This window comes from Polyodon spathula, chromosome 48, assembly GCF_017654505.1.
Source record: "Polyodon spathula isolate WHYD16114869_AA chromosome 48, ASM1765450v1, whole genome shotgun sequence".
NCBI classification, from domain to species: Eukaryota; Metazoa; Chordata; class Actinopteri; order Acipenseriformes; family Polyodontidae; genus Polyodon; species Polyodon spathula.
This window is the reverse complement of record NC_054581.1, coordinates 1,987,204-2,004,632: the sequence shown is the minus strand read 5'-3', so window position 1 is coordinate 2,004,632 and position 17,429 is coordinate 1,987,204. Positions and strand designations below refer to the sequence as shown.

The 17,429-nt window shown below is 48.6% G+C and overlaps 3 protein-coding genes across 7 annotated transcripts in view; all 3 read left to right on the top strand.

The window, feature by feature from the left end:
- Positions 1-14,593, top strand: part of LOC121306508 — a 47,282-nt gene extending 32,689 nt beyond the window's left edge. The window contains exons 5-6 of one of the 5 annotated variants that reach the window (XR_005948224.1): positions 6,866-6,934; positions 14,290-14,589. Coding sequence is in view for 2 of the 5 variants with exons in the window: in XM_041238253.1 (XP_041094187.1) it covers positions 6,866-6,903 (38 nt within the window). In the remaining 3 variants the exon portion in view is untranslated. Of the gene's footprint in view, positions 1-6,865; positions 6,935-14,289 lie in introns of all 5 variants that reach the window. The other 4 variants (XM_041238251.1, XM_041238250.1, XM_041238253.1 and 1 more) reach the window with 4 other exon arrangements.
- Positions 1-17,429, top strand: part of LOC121306486 (lysine-specific demethylase 6B-like) — a 665,627-nt gene that overhangs the window by 644,645 nt on the left and 3,553 nt on the right. The window lies entirely within an intron of this gene.
- On the top strand, positions 1,833-3,322 carry LOC121306505. Its single transcript, XM_041238246.1, has one exon. The coding sequence runs from the start codon at positions 2,450-2,452 to the stop codon at positions 3,320-3,322; it is 873 nt and encodes a 290-aa protein (XP_041094180.1). The 5' UTR covers positions 1,833-2,449.

Here is a 17,429-nt window from a genome sequence, read left to right as displayed (position 1 = left end):
CTCAGCGCAGCGCACAGCTAGCCCACCTCGGCGCACAGCTAGCCCACCTCGGCGCACAGCTAGCCCACCTCAGCGCAGCGCACAGCTAGCCCACCTCGGCGCACAGCTAGCCCACCTCAGCGCAGCGCACAGCTAGCCCACCTCGAGCACAGCTAGCCCACCTCGGCGCAGCGCACAGCTAGCCCACCTCAGCGCACAGCTAGCCCACCTCAACGCACAGCTAGCCCACCTCGGCGCAGCGCACAGCTAGCCCACCTCGACGCACAGCTAGCCCACCTCAGCGCAGCGCACAGCTAGCCCACCTCAGCGCAGCGCACAGCTAGCCCACCTCAGCGCAGTGCACAGCTGTTAGAGCTACGAAGCCTTGTGGCTGGGCTTCATCTGTTAAAGGGATTCTGTCTCTTTAAAGGGGCCGCGTCGTTTTTGGCTCCTAGCAGCGATGTGCACAGCTGCGGCGTAAACTCCAGCCCAACTTTGTTGGGGATGAAAAGATTTATGTTTTATTTATTTGCCTTTTTGAAAGCAGAAAGGAGCTGGCGTTTACAGCTGCGGTCAAAAGTGGCTAATTCTGTTTCATAAAGTCGGATGAAACCTGCTGAATAATGTTACATTAACATATTGAATTACACGCCCCAACTTTGTAGTTTTCCCAGATACTTAACAAAAAACTTGATCTGTTTGAAATCTAACGTGAAATACTACTGTACTACTATTACGGATTCCTGTACAGACGTTTTTGCGATATCTTTTTGTGGCTTTGATTACACAATGTTAAATAAAATATCTAAATGATCTCTTTATTTTTCTGTCTCAATCCTAAAATTCTAGCTGATGCAAAATTTTTGTCCAGACTGTGTATTGCACAAACTCCCCCGACTGCACCAACCGACTCGCTGTCTTATGCCTAACACTCATAACCAGTTCAGCCTGCCGAACTCGTGCACACCCCTGCCTTGTTCCTACCTTGAATAGCTGTCTGGCTTCGGTATGGTTCCACAACAAGGCAGGAGATCCGTTCGAAACTTTTGGCTGGAGTGGACCCCATTGAAAACGGTTGCCCTTCATCTTTTAAACAGTGTTTGTTTTGCCATGAATACAAATTTTGAAAGGGTTGGAGCCGTACCATCTCTTTTAATAACGAGTCCTTTTTGAAAACGCAGAGGGAGAGAGGGGGGCAGTGCTTGCAAAGTGGCCTGTCTGAATCAGTAGGGACACCCCTGGTCTAGGCAGGTCAGTTGCGTGCTGTAGGGATGGAGTACAGAGCTGTTTAGAGGTCAGTGCAGATTCAGAGAAAAACGACACTGACTTAATTTTGGAGCACTAGGACCCAGAACCACTCAGAACTACTGCCAGCACAAAATGAAAAGGGGCATGTTTAAAAATAAATAAAATAATTGCTCAGTCTGGCAGTTAGGATCCTCCAGACAAGCTGAAAACAGATCAGAGCCAGTCCCCCTACTGGGTTAACAGTGACACCCTGACAGCATCCAGTTCTTCCTCTATTGAGGTTTATCGCAGGGAGTGGAATGTTTACTCTCCCTTCAGGGCAAAATATGGCATGTAGGTTAGACTGAGTGGGAGGGAGTTTACAATGAGACGTGTGCACTGTGTTATTAGAGTTTCACCATGCTTTCCCCCTGGTTATACAATACATTTACCATTCCTTTACAATGCTTCCTTATGCTTTACCAGACCTCTCTGTGCTTTACAATGCTTCCCTATGCTTTACAGTGCTTCCCTATGCTTTACCGTACCTCTCTGTGCTTTACAATGCTTCCCTATGCTTTACCATACCTCTCTGTGCTTTACAATGCTTCCCTATGCTTTACCAGACCTCTCTTTGCAGTATTGCATTGTGCTGTGGTTTTAATAGGAGAAGCATTTATAAGAGCGATATTGACATTCAGTTGTAGAAAAAGGTGTGTGCGTGTTTGTTTGTGAGTGCCAGTGTGCAGGGGTCAGGCATTTGGTCGGAGGTGGCAGGGGCTGGTATTTCAGTGTTATGTTGTGAGGAGGGGGCTAGTAGTTCAGTGTTATGCTATGGGGAGGTGCCTGGTAGTTCACTGCTGTGCTAATGCTCAGTCATTGTAATAGAAGCAGGTGATTCTCACAAAGGCTGCAGTGCTGGGCTAGCTTTTGATGTGTGAATTCATTCCCATGCTGCAGGGCCAGCAGGTGTCACCTCAGATTACACCTCTTAATAGGCAGCCGTCACAACAACAGCCAGAGAGATCACAGCGTGAACCGCGCCGCTCGCAGCAGCAGCCAGAGAGATCACAGCGTGAACCGCGCCGCTCGCAGCAACAGCCAGAGAGATCACAGCGTGAACCGCGACGCTCGCAGCAACAGCCAGAGAGATCACAGCGTGAACCGCGACGCTCGCAGCAGCAGCCAGAGAGATCACAGCGTGAACCGCGCCGCTCGCAGCAGCAGCCAGAGAGATCACAGCATGAACCGCGACGCTCGCAGCAGCAGCCAGAGCGATCACAGCGTGAACCGCGCCGCTCGCAGCAACAGCCAGAGAGATCACAGCGTGAACCGCGACGCTCGCAGCAGCAGCCAGAGAGATCACAGCGTGAACCGCGACGCTCGCAGCAACAGCCAGAGAGATCACAGCGTGAACCGCGCCGCTCGCAGCAACAGCCAGAGAGATCACAGCGTGAACCGCGCCGCTCGCAGCAGCAGCCAGAGAGATCACAGCGTGAACCGCGCCGCTCGCAGCAGCAGCCAGAGAGATCACAGCGTGAACCGCGCCGCTCGCAGCAACAGCCAGAGAGATCACAGCGTGAACCGCGACGCTCGCAGCAGCAGCCAGAGAGATCACAGCGTGAACCGCGCCGCTCGCAGCAGCAGCCAGAGAGATCACAGCGTGAACCGCGACGCTCGCAGCAGCAGCCAGAGAGATCACAGCGTGAACCGCGCCGCTCGCAGCAGCAGCCAGAGAGATCACAGCGTGAACCGCGCCGCTCGCAGCAGCAGCCAGAGAGATCACAGCGTGAACCGCGGCGCTCGCAGCAGCAGCCAGAGAGATCACAGCGTGAACCGCGACGCTCGCAGCAGCAGCCAGAGAGATCACAGCGTGAACCGCGACGCTCGCAGCAGCAGCCAGAGAGATCACAGCGTGAACCGCGCCGCTCGCAGCAACAGCCAGAGAGATCACAGCGTGAACCGCGACGCTCGCAGCAACAGCCAGAGAGATCACAGCGTGAACCGCGCCGCTCGCAGCAACAGCCAGAGAGATCACAGCATGAACCGCGCCGCTCGCAGCAGCAGCCAGAGAGATCACAGCGTGAACCGCGCCGCTCGCAGCAACAGCCAATAGCGATCACAGCATGAACCGCGCCGCTCGCAGCAACAGCCAGAGAGATCACAGCGTGAACCGCGACGCTCGCAGCAGCAGCCAGAGAGATCACAGCATGAACCGCGCCGCTCGCAGCAGCAGCCAGAGAGATCACAGCGTGAACCGCGACGCTCGCAGCAGCAGCCAGAGAGATCACAGCGTGAACCGCGACGCTCGCAGCAGCAGCCAGAGCGATCACAGCGTGAACCGCGCCGCTCGCAGCAACAGCCAATAGCGATCACAGCATGAACCGCGCCGCTCGCAGCAACAGCCAGAGAGATCACAGCGTGAACCACGCCGCTCGCAGCAACAGCCAATAGCGATCACAGCGTGAACCGCGCCGCTCGCAGCAACAGCCAGAGCGATCACAGCGTGAACCGCGACGCTCGCAGCAACAGCCAGAGAGATCACAGCATGAACCGCGCCGCTCGCAGCAGCAGCCAGAGAGATCACAGCATGAACCGCGACGCTCGCAGCAGCAGCCAGAGCGATCACAGCGTGAACCGCGCCGCTCGCAGCAACAGTCCCAAGTTCACTTGTCTCCTCTTACTGCGCCCACTTCGGACGCAATTATTATTTCATTATTTTTTGACATTTGAAAACAGCTTGTGTGAAACTGTAGCAGCAGGTCTGCTCTCTGTCCCTCTCTGAGCACTCCCATTAGCCCTGGCTCCTCCCCCTATGAACACTCCCAATAGCCCTGGCTCCTCCCTCTCCCTCAGAACCATCCCATTAGTCCTGTGCTTGGCTGTGGCCCCTCCCCTTTCCAGCCAGCCAGCCAGCCAGTCACCGGGGCCCAGCTGTTGAGGGATTATGTTACACACCTTGGCCCGTGGCCAGCCACTATCCCTTTAACTGCACATTAAAGGAGACTCTGTACGGCCCTTTAAATTGACACAGGCAAACAAGGACAGAGAGAGGGGGAGGGGGGCTGGCTCTCTCACAATTACAGCTGCTTCGCTCTTAAATGCTTGCGACAGAAAGGCAGGCAATGCAAGCCGTGTTGAAACTCTCCCTTAAGCATCTGCACTACAGGAGCGGTGGTTTGTGTTACACTGAGGGGAGCATTTGGTAAGACAAAGAGCCAGTCTGACGATACTATTTAGAAAGACTAAAACCAACGCAAGTAGGCAGTGCAGAGAAATCCATAGCGAAACGTGGTAAAGCAGGGCACGGCACAAGCATGGTCAAGACTGGGCAAACGTTTGCTTGAAAGAAACACCCGTTCCAGGTTTTACTACCAGCTTGATTAGCCCCAGCGTGTTCAGGTAACAAGCCCAGGTGTGTGATTTAAACCAGGAATGGGTCTGCTGTGCAACGGGAGTCTGATTCCCATCCCTGTAACATGCTTAGAGGCTGTGTGTACCGTAAGTGATTTTGCAAACATCAGGGAATGTAATCAAATGCGTTTTGACCTTTTCACAGCTGAATGTCTACAAATGAAAACCTCCTACACACCTATAGGCAGTGGGACATTATAACAGGAAGTGTGTGGGGGCTGGGGATGGGAGGGGGTGGAACTGCAGTCACTAGCTGATTCAGATCATCACACAAGTCTGGTCTGACAAGCGTTGCGCTTTGAATAATGCCAGAATCAGAATTAACAGGTCATCATCTGTGTGCGTCTCCCCTCTTCGATCGGGGTTGGCATGGCCCAGGTGGGGGGCATGCTCTCCTGGTATTCCCCGGGGGGGCCCTTGATGACTCTGGAGGGCGCCCGCCCCGTGTTTTTTTTCTACCAAACCCTTTTTTCAGTTCCATTTAAGTTGTAGTGAAATTGGAGCGTCTTTGAGCGGTGGAGAGAGAGAGAGAGGTTCCAGTGTACTTGCAGATGTCGGGCTGGTCTGATCGCGTGTCTGTGTGTGTGTGTGTGTGACTATGTTTCACAGATGTGAGCTGTGGTGAGATGTTATGAGCCATGATATTTGTGGTTGCACTGTTGCTTACTCGAGTCGAATCGCCCACAGTTTGACATTTACTATCAACTTATCAGACTGGCTTCTTGGTACAGCCAGCTAAACAGACAGACAGACAGGCAGTACACTGGCAATGCAGACAGACAGACAGACAGACAGACAGAGGCAAAGACACGGCCAGACAGTGACAGTTACACTGGCTGTGCAGACTGACTGTCAGACAGACGGCAGGCAGTACACTGGCAATGGCAATGCAGACAGACAGACAGACAGACAGAGGCAGTACACTGGCAATGCAGACAGACAGACAGACAGAGGGGCAGTACACTGGCAATGCAGACAGACAGACAGAGGCAGTACACTGGCAATGCAGACAGACAGACAGAGGCAGTACACTGGCAATGCAGACAGACAGACAGAGGCAGTACACTGGCAATGCAGACAGACAGACCGAGGCAGTACACTGGCAATGCAGACAGACAGACAGAGGCAGTACACTGGCAATGCAGACAGACAGACAGAGGCAGTACACTGGCAATGCAGACAGACAGACAGAGGCAGTACACTGGCAATGCAGACAGACAGACAGACAGGGGCAGTACACTGGCAATGCAGACAGACAGAGGCAGTACACTGGCAATGCAGACAGACAGACAGACAGACAGACAGACAGAGGCAGTACACTGGCAGTGCAGACAGACAGACAGACAGGGGCAGTACACTGGCAATGCAGACAGACAGACCGAGAGGCAGTACACTGGCAATGCAGACAGACAGACCGAGGCAGTACACTGGCAATGCAGACAGACAGACTTACCTCTTAGCAGCTTTATTAATGGCAGGATGTTGCGTAGCACTTGGATCCATTCCTGGTTTTGCGGTGAGTTTAATCGCACACCTAAGCTTGTTACCTAGAGACACCGGTGCTAATCAAGCTGGTAGTAAAACCTGGACTAGCTGAAACCGCTGTGCAACAGGAGTCTTATCCCTCTAACTGCAATAAAAGCATTTGCCAGGAACCAGTGGCAGAGTGCAAGGGGTGGGGGGGAGACCTTTGAACTTTTGTTTTTCACGATGTCAGACACAGGAATCTGCTCTCCTGCCTCTTATCAGCGGTCTGAGTTCACACAGCTCCGGTTTGTCATTCTCTTGGCGTGTGAGAGGGGAAGGTGAGAGAGTTCAAGAGGTATCAGAATGGCAGGGCAGTATTCCCTGGCAGTGACTTTCTCACAGCATGCTTTCTGTGCTTCACCCTCCATTTCTAGGGTTCAAACTGCAGCTGTCCCCCGGGGATAGTTCACCGTTCACAGGGACGGAAAGAAGACTCCGGTTGCACAGCACTTTGATCCATTCCTGCTTTTGCTAGGAGTTTAATCAGACCCACCTGAGCTTGCTATGTGTGCACACTGTGGCGAATCAAGGTGGTAGTAATAAAACCTGAAATAGGTGAATCTGCTGTGCAACGGGAGTCTCGTTTCAACCCACACACCCCCAGTTCAGATCCCAGATTGAGATTTTCCATAATGCGCCCCCACCCTCCGCCAGTCTGTGGCAGTTTGAACTCACAAAGTCCCGGTACTGATTGTGTTTTCTGTTGGTTCTGTTTCAGGGAGTGGACTCCGGCTGGCCGGGATGGTAATACTGTGAATTGGACTCCTCCCGTCTCTCTGACTGACAGGTCAGAACCACCCTACTGGGTCGTGTTTTCAAAGCCTTGCTTCCACTCTTGAATCCTTTCCTGTTGTGTGTGTGTGTGTGTGTGTGTGTGTGTGTGTGTGTGTGTGTGTTTTTTTTTTTTTTTTTTTTTTTACAAGATCAGAATCCTGGTAATGTTATAAAGTGAGTACAAAACCCACTTTGAGAACTTGCATTGAATTACTCGCTTGTTTTTGTGTAATTAACAAACGTTTCTACCTCCTTCTTAAAAAAATTTAAAGACCTGAGTAATTACTTTAAAAGCAGAAAATATTTTAGTTTCAATAACACTGATGAAGGCAGTAGAGCCCAAACGCTGGTCTGCTTGCCTCTCTACTAGTTGTACACTCAATAAGGCTTATGAAGGCAGTAGTTGAAGCCACACAGCCACACACACACACACACACACACACACCATTGCCTAATCTGTGCCTGACAGTTGTAAGCTGGTATGTCTGTGGGTTGGCGCTACCTCTCGCCTGAGGTATTTCTCTATCTGTGTGTGTGTGTGTGAGCATCACGCTCGCAGTAAGAGTTCGCTGCCAGTCGGTGTGACTCGGGCCTCATTTACACACTCACACTCGCTCGCTCGCACCCACACCCTTGCATGCTCAGACACAAGTGTCTCGGCTTCCCAGAGCAGATCCCTGTCTCTCTGAACAGACAAGTGGTCTGACTCCACGCTTGTGCGCCCGAGTTAAACATGCACATTGAATTCCCGTCTCGGTGTGTGTTGCTTTTTGCATTTTTACAAACTGGCTTTCTTGGCATGGCCAGACTGCTCTGGTTTTTTGCCAGAGTGATTTAAAGCCACGCTGACGATACCCTGTTTAAAAACACGCTTTCATTTAAGATGCAGAGCCTCTGAATTGTCGCAACTTCCTTTTTTCATGTCGGAGCCGTTGTCCTCGTTTGAGGACAGGCTGCTTTGTAATTTCGTGAGGCATTTTTAACTGCCATCTATCTGTTTTATTGTAATGTTCTCTTTAACTTCATTGTCATGAGAAGTTACTCTTGTTGTCCTTAATTTGATCTCTCTCTCCCTCCAGGCCTCCCTCTCTCTATCTATCTCTCTTTCTCTCTCTCTCTGTGTGTGGAGAAGGCAAGCTGTGATATGACCAGCAGGCTGTTATGACCTCGTGGCGTGCGTGTTATTATAATTGTACATTCCCTCGCCTGCAAACTGGCATTTTAGAGCCCGTAATTACACAGGGCAGAAAATTACACACACGCGGTCTAGGGCACAGGTAATGCCCGAGCGCACCGAAACATGGATGAACACGTGTGTTGGAGATCCAAACAGCATGCTTGAATCGCACAGTGTAGGAATGTCAAGAGGCTCTTTCTGATGTGTGTTTTGTGGGCTGCAGTGTTTAGTGGTGGCATTAGCTTTCCATGCATGTAGTTGTGCATATTTGACCCCGATAAAAGTTTACTGTGGTATTTTTGTAGTCCCCCCCCCCCATGCTTTGGTTATACTCATTTTTATAATTCGATTTACCATACCTCTCTTTCTGTGCTTTACAATGCTTCCCTATCCTTTACCAGACCTCTCTGTGCTTTACAATGCTTCCCTATGCTTTACCACACCTCTCTGTGCTTTACAATGCTTCCCTATGCTTTACCACACCTCTCTGTGCTTTACAATGCTTCCCTATGCTTTACCACACCTCTCTGTGCTTTACAATGCTTCCCTATGCTTTACCAGACCTCTCTGTGCTTTACCACACCTCTCTGTGCTTTACAATGCTTCCCTATGCTTTACCTTGCTGTCACTGCTTTATTACACTTTGCAATGCGTTTACTGTGAGAAGCTCTTCAGAGACCTCAAGGAGGCAGTGAATGTGTCTCATGCCCCTGGCAGGAGGTAGCAGGGGGGTGTGAGTATTGACTGGGGCCTGGCAGCCCCCTCGCATCTGCTGCACAGTCACACGGTGATGTGTCATTAGAACAGAACACTGTGCTCCTGTCTCCCCCCACTCCCCTCCCTCTTCCTCCTCTCCCATTCACTGTGTCACAGCATCAATGACAATCTCACAGAGAGAGAGAGGGGCTGTGACTAGACACTGATCCACACAGACACTGACACAGAGACACACACACACAGACAGACACTGACCCACACAGAGACACACAGACACACACACACAGACACACACACACAGACACACACACAGACACACACACACAGACACTGACACACACAGACACTTACACAGAGACACACACATAGACAGACACTGACACAGAGACACAGACAGACACTGACCCACACACACACACCCAGTGTTTGGGCCACATTTGCTTAATATGTTTCTCTGTACACACATGGATTTTAATAAAGGTACGTTTGTATAGATTATATGAGTTTTATATTGACACATTGCTTTTTCAATCATTTTCATTGAAGTCTCATTAATATAATCAGCCTCGCTAATACAAATTATTAGCCTAAAAGTCAAATAAACAAAAAAACAAACCTCTGCAGTGTCTTGGTCCTGCACCTGGCTGCAAGCTGCAGACCGCGCTGCACTGGTAATAAATCTTTCCTAAGTAATGCCCTCCAGGTTCTGAAAGCTGTTCTGTGTCAGTGGAGCTGTTCTCGGAGCACTGCTGTTTTTACAGGAGCCCCGCACACCCACCATGCACTAACACATTACCATCCCTCCCGGGTTCAAACACAGGGCAGCGTGCCGGGCTCAGACACACAGAGCCTGGGGGTGCATCTCCCTGGAGATGGGGATACACACACATACACACGGGGAGAGAGAGCGAGACACACACAGGGACAGATGCAGAGAAAGAGAGAGATACAGACGCAGAGAGACAGACAGAGAGAGACACATCGAGATACAGACGCAGAGACAAACACACAGATACAGACAGTCGCAGAGACACACACACAGAGACACGTAGAAACTTGCACGCACACACAGACAGAGAGTTACACACGTACACGTTCGTAGGCACACGGTTTGCGTTCCTATGTTTGTGGGGACTTCTCATTGACTCTCACTATATGTTTATTTACTGTTTCTAACTCGAGTCAGACAAAACTCCACACAGGGTGAAAGTCGACAACAAACTCAATATTGTGGCTCTTTTATTTATTGATGTATTTATTTTTTGAGGTATATTTAGTTATTTTGAAAGGTGTTTTAAGTCGGGACATCCACAACATCGTTTTTTCGGGACTTACTGTCATGTGAACATGAGTGAAGCTTGCCTGAGATGTGAGGCTGAACCCACCCCCCTCCACCCCCTCCTCTCCCCTCCTCTCTCTTTCCCATTCCTCCTCCGTTAAAGATTTCCCGACGGTTTCGATCGCCATTTCCTCTGCGGGTCTGGGCTTCTCTGGAACGCCACTCGGGCGGCTGGTCTCACGGCGGAGTTAACCCCTCGTGCGCTGACTGGCAACACTGCCCATTCCAGACCTGTTTCAATAGTCTGAAGAGATGCCGGTCTGCTCTTTTAACTCCGTGCTCCCCCTGGGGGAGTTTATTAGCATGACTGCACTGCTTAGGAAAGTTTACTGCTGTGTTTCTGCAGTTTACCCATCATGTTTTTCCCATGGTTATCTATTACCGCCCCTTAGCATAGTACATGTTCCATTGAACAGAATTTGGTCAGGGTGTAGTTAGCATACTGTGGTCCCATTCTACCAGCCTCGCCCCACAGTAACTGCCCTATCCTCATCCTCCCACTGCCCCTCGGTATAGAACCATTACCATTGTAGTGTCTCTCTATCAGCACGGACCAGCAAAGAGCTTAACAGATCCATCTCTCGCCTGCCTAAATCCTTATCTCGCCATCTGAACCCACCCCACTCCCCCTGTCTCTGCACTAATTAGAATCAGTCTGCAGTTTAAGAGATTGCTAAACACAGATGCTGCTCAACGCGGCCACAGCATTGTGGAGGTTTCTCTATACCCCCCCTCTACACACACACATACAGACGGGCCCGTGCGGATGTTAGGCAGGGCTGTGGTGTTGGGACAGCGTCGTGTGTGGCACGAGGGGCCCCCTGTATAATTGGGGCAGCACAGTCCCCTGTCTCTGCCTGGTAATTGCTCTCTGATGTGCTTTGTACAAGGGAGGTCTGTGCTGCATACCACCCTGTAGAGACAGAGACAGACACACACTACACACACACACACTATGCACACACATCGCTACCACTCGCACACACACACTACCACACACTCACACTATACACACTACACACACTACACAAACACACAATACACTCACACACACTTGCATGGTAAAACGTAGGAAAGCATTGTGAAGCACAGAGTGGTCTGGTAAAGCATAGGGAAGCATTGTAAAGCACAGAGAGGTCTGGTAAAGCATAGGGAAGCATTGTAAAGCACAAAGAGGTCTGATAAAGCATAAGGAAGCATTGTAAAGCACAGAGAGGTGTGGTAAAGCATAGGGAAGCATTGTAAACACAAAGATCTGTTAAAACAAAGGGAAGCATTGTAACGCACAGAGAGGTCTGGTAAAGCATAGGGAAGCATTGTAAAGCACAGAGAGGTCTGGTAAAGCATAGGGAAGCATTGTAAAGCACAGAGAGGTCTGGTAAAGCATAGGGAAGCATTGTAAAGCACAGAGAGGTCTGGTAAAGCATAGGGAAGCATTGTAAAGCACAGAGAGGGGTGGTAAAGCATATTTATAAAAAAAACAAAAAACAAACGCGAACCAGGGTAAACTATGGTCAATGCATAGTATAGCTGTGGGGAAATGATAGGAAAGCTGCAGAATGCCATGCAGATCTACTGTAGTGGCTGTGTCACACCACAGGCATCAAGCTGCAGACACATTAGTCTACACGGATCATTTAAAGCTGCAGCCAACACTGTAAACGTGAGCGAAGACAAATAAACACTCAGGGACTTGCTTGGGGCCAGCCCTGCCCGGTAACAGGACATTATGCAGCCTGATCACTGCACCCTTTTGTTTACACCAATCCAGTGGGGGTGGGGGGAGGAGAGTGACTGTTTTCTGCTACCTTACCATTAGAATTGTTTCCCTCCCTAGTCCTCCTTTACCGCGGTAGACTTGTTTGTGAAGTAGGCAAGACCAGAAAACACACGCACACTAACGCAAGCAGACAAGCTTTCATCAATGGGGTGGAATTTACAGAAGGTGTTGCAGCGCGAGGGCGGGGGAGGGCTATAGCGTGCCTGGAACCCTCGGGAAGATTCCGACCTGTATCACAGTCGACATCGCGTTCCGCTGGTATCCACGGCAACCAGCCTGCTGTGAAATCCCAAACCCACAGGCGTTGCATTGTCCCGGGGTGTGATAGGGATCTGGCATGCAGACCGCGGGCTTCTGAAGAATAACACAATTGTATTAATACAGCACATTGTAATAGAGACAGCTGACCTGTGTAACCAGCCACTGCAGAACGGCTTTGTGGGTATTCCAAGCAGGGAACATTGTTTCTCTACACAGATATCTTTAAATTAGCGGGTTTGTGTCGAAACTAGAGGTGTTTTTTTTGGGGTTTTTTTGCGATATCATTTTGTAGTTTCTTTGATTTTACCTGATGTCAAATGCAAAACTTGTGGCTGTATCTGTGCATGCATGACTGTGCAAACCAACTGGACTGTCAACCGCGGCGTGGTCTTGTGTAGCTGAGTGTTTGGAAGACCTTCTTTCTGCGTGCAACTTTATAAAAGCTCAGTGCGGTAAAACTAGAGCGAGAAATGCGAGTGTAAAAGCACACAGTTACAGTATGGTAAGATGAAGGTTAACCAATTTGAAAAACAAAAAGGCGTTATATAACCAGGGGGGTTACTGTGCAGTGACAGTGACAAAAGAGGGAAATAGCAGCTGTCTGCTGTTAGCTGCTGTGCTGCTGCTGCTATTTCATGTATTCTGCACTTTCCACTGTATTTAATGTATTATGCATTGTGTTTTTTACTGTATGTCATGTATGATGCATTTCTCTGTGTTTGACTTGTATGGATTTTGTTCTTGTTAGTTTGTGGTGGTGGTCCACAGTGAAAGACGCTATATAAATTAAAGGTTAATTGATTGATTGATTGATTGATAAACGTGCGTTATAATTCCAGTACTGGTATTGAAAGACAGGGAGGGCTTTCTAAATGTGGTGTTATACAGCAAGCAGTTCATGGCAGTCTGCCTGTTTGTCCATTGCTGGGTGTTGCTGTGTGTTTAGGGCAAAGTGTCGATTCAAGACCAAACATGGATATTGATAGCAGAGCAAAAATGCAAAAAAGCATCACTGTTTTTTTTTTTTTGTTTTGTTTTTTGGAAAGGGGAAGAATTTGAACTATTTTTTTGTTTGTTTTAAGTCGGTCAGCGTGACACACTGCAGCTGTAGCCTTAGAATTTTAGAATTGAGTCAAGAAAAGAAATAAATAAATAAGTACATGTGAACATAATGTAGTTATTTTATTTAACATCAGGTTTTTGGTTTTTGTCACCAGAATACAAGTTACACCCCTCCCCTAAATATATATGTAAATAGCATAGTTCAGTTTTTTATTACTGTTTCATTTTGGATAAACAAAATATTCTGCCCCAAGTATTAGAGGGTTCAAGTATTAGGGAGGGTTAAATATTACCCCCCCCCCCCCCCCCCCCCCCCCCCCCCGTTGTTGACTGTTCAATAGATTAGTATTTGAGTCGCACTATATAACTTTTTGGATTTCTTGAGATCCACCTTAAAAAAAGAACTCTGCATTGTCAGGGAATTCCGTCTGGAGGGGGGGCGTGGCTTCGCTGCCTCTCTGAGGTAAGCATTAATCAACGGGGGGGGGGCTAGAGGCGTGATGTAATAGCATCAGTAGACCGAATAGCGTGTCCTTTTTAAAACAAAAAAAAAAAAAAAAAAAAAAAAACCCCCACGGTGTTGATGAATCACCAGAAGAAGAAACACGGGTTTTCGCTTTTACTGGGCTCTAGAAAGGATGTCATCAAGCACACTGAGACACGCCAAGCGGTGAGCACTTCTGCCAAGCTGGGGAGCGTCTATCTGACTCGTCCTTTTTTTTTTTTTTATGAATGAGAGAGAGAGCTGCCTGTGTGTAACGAAGCCGTGCGGATCACCGAGATATCCGAGTGGTGCGCAACCGACGCGAGGTCCGGATAACAGGGGCTGCTGCACTGCACCCTGCCCTGGTGTTTACCAGGAAAAACAGTTTCATCGAGTTTGCTGCTGGGGGGTTTATTTTTGGAGGGGGGGTGATTTGTGATTGTATTGGACCCTAACTGTATTTCCCGGAGTTTACTGTGCTATACCACCGCCGGACGGAGGATTAAAGTAATTAGAGGGGTGTGTGTTTTTTTTTATTTTAATTTCAGAAGTACCCCGTGGCTGGTCAGTGTTTGGTGCTAGTTGTATCCGAGCCCGCAAGCGGGACTGCAAACGCGGAGCTGTGATCAGAGAAAGCTGGGCTTGTAATTTGCCGAGACACGTTGCCGTCGTAACAACACGATTTTAAGGTAAGGCTCTCGGTATTTATTTGTGTGTTTTGTGTTAATCTAATTGGACCGGCTCATTGATGTGTTTTAATAGGAAGAAGCTAGACAAAAAACAACGTGGGTATTTTTTTTTAACGCTTTCTCGTCCAGAAATGACTTAACTGTGTTGTTTTTTCTTTGTGGTGGTGGTGGGGGGGGTAACTGTGTTTATTTTTTAAGATGGTAGTTATGTATGTGTTTTTTATTTATGAAGGCACGGGTTTAAATGTGTGTTTCAGGTTAATGCTGTGCAGTATTAGCTTGGTATTCCTATCGGTTCTGGAATTGCCCAGTGAAACGCAGCCGCGGAGTTTCTGTGCAGGTGTTGCAGGCTGTGGTGAAACTTTCTGCTCATCAAAGGGACACGCGTGTGTGTGGGTGCGGGGGGGGGTAATTCGACACGGCTTCTTTGTTACCCGTGAAGTCCGGGGCTGTGCTGTGTAATCAGTGAATGGACGCGCTCGCTTTTCGTTCTGGAAGGGGGGGGGGGGGGGGGTTGAAGTTCCGTTCTATATACGACGAGGGGGGGGGGAATTGGGGAAGTAAAGAACATTCTTGTAAGAAATGTTTAGTCTCGGCTACGGAAAGCCCCCAGAGTACCTGGACCGAAGAATCGGGTTTTCAGCGTGTTTTTAGAGGCTGCGTGTCATAGCGGTGGTTTGGGCTGGTGGGGGGGGGGGGTCGGGAGTGGATTTCTATAGAAGCGATCGGCTCTGTTGTCAAGAGTGTCGTAATCGATTAGCTAGTTTTTACAGGAATCCAAACTTTTTTTTTTTTTTTTTTTTTTTGAACACTATAGAATTCAGGGAACTTTACAGCTAGTTCCATTTCCCTTTTGAGATAATAGTAATTAAAAACCAAAAAAACAACTTTAGTGTTTCTGAATATTGTATACAACGTGAATGCATATTTAGATTTTTATGAATGATGTGATTTTAGTGTGTGTGAGTGTGTATGTATGTATGTATGTGTGTATATATATATAAAGCAGTGGTGTTTAAATCAAGCAGTGCTCTCGTTAAACTGTTACCCAGTGTCGTCGTCCCCCCGTCCCCCCCATCAGGGGGTGAGGGAGGGAGGGAAGGAGGGAGCAGTTCAGTCTCCGTGCCTCAAGCCTGCCTTGGTTTCTATTTCATTCTGGGATGTCTTGTCTTGTTCTTCTTTCATGAGTGTGAGGCAGCAGAGACACTGTCTGCTGTCACCGCGGCGTTTCAGAAAAGCCGGTCGCCCCGCTACTTTCACTCTGAATCACCCCAGTCACGTTTACTGAAATCACCTCTCCTCTGAGCTCGAAACACTCACAGCTTTGAGAAATGACGCTGCTGTGGGACTGGAAACCGCCAAGAGTTCACGGGCTCTTCTGAAGAGATGTTTTCAGAAGCGTTTTCAGGAACGCTTCCTTGATTCCCCACTTTGTCGTGCCCTTCTTGAAACAACAGCGAATTATAATGTGTGTGGATTTATTTCTTGTTGGTCTGTATAAACTCGGATGGAAATAAGACTACCATTGCATAGCAGTTTCACCCATTCTTGCCCACTTTCATCCTATATTTACACAGACTTAGGGCAGAGGGCGGTGAAGGGGTGGAACGGGCTACCTAGTCTCTTTTTTCGAGGTAGAAGCGCTGTGATCCTTTGAGACCCGACTTGACGAAGTTCTGAGCTCAGTCAGCTGCTCAGAACCGGAAAAGCTTGGCTGATCGGTTTCCTCTTGGTCGTATATTTGATGTTCCCACGTTCTGTGTGCGTTGCTGTAAGGGCTGCTTGCCTGATAAAGGCAGGTTCTTCCCTGTTTCAGAGCGAGGCCAGCAGCACAGCTTGTGAGGTTGATGGAGCAGTTGGAATAACGCTATCAGGAAAGGGGAAGCAGTGAAAGAACACTTGACACTCTGTGTTTTGCATGATAGTGAACCGGTTTGTTATCCCCTGATAGAAAAGCAGCACAAATAGATTATCTGATTGTCCGGACGGAGCTGTCCACAGAAATCAGGTGCTGACAAATCAGGTGAGGGTCGCCGATTTCGGCGTTCACAGTGAAGCGAGGGCAGAAACAGCTGCTCAGGTTTGTGTGGATCAATGTTCTCCACAGGGTAAGAAAAGCAGCGATCGTCACAAACCCAAGCCTCTGTTTCTTCGCTGGTTTTCAGTAACCACTCCCCGTGCCACCAGGCCCGGGTGAAATAAGTCTTGACCTTGACCTTTTTTTTTTTTTTTTTAAACACATTACATGATGACAAGCTGAGGAAAAAAAACAAACAAATCCAGCATTTATACAAGCTGTTAGCATTCGCACAAGTTATTTCTCTGAGTGGTGGTGTGACACAGTTTGAATGGCTTGTCATACTTTTTGAAAGGACTCCCAAAATCCATTCCTGACCGTGTGTCATTTTGGCTGCAAAAGGAACAGTGGAACGCTGTTACCTCCGGTTTCCTTGAATCAGCTCTTACGTTGTCTTTCAAGTTCAAGGCTTGTGAAAGAACAAAGAGTCAGTAGTTTTTTTTTTGTTGCCGTTCTAACCCACGAGTCCTGGAAAACAGACACAGCCGTGATTTCGAGATTTCTCTGAATTCAGCTGGCAGGAGGGCTGAGAGAGGAAACTGAAACGATGGGGCTGAGGGGTAGGCGAGTTCTCATAACGCTTTTTGTTTTTTTTCTCTGATGTTTGATTAATTTAAAACGGCTGCAGTTCCAGTTAAACCGTTAAGTGCTGAATACATTTATCTTTAAAAAAAAAAAAAACAGAACGCGAGCTGTATTTATGTAATTAGTACATTCTAAATTGACAATTCTTCATCGGGGGTGGGGGGAGTTTGAAATCCTTAGTTTTGACTACAAGCTGCTATTCTGAGGACAGTCCGGTCAGACGCGTTCCTGTAAATCAGAGCTGTGAAATTTCACGCCGGCTGTGAAGTGCCACGCATGGAAAACTGAGCCACTTTACCATCACTGCGAGGAGAAAAAAAAACACCCAAGAACTTGA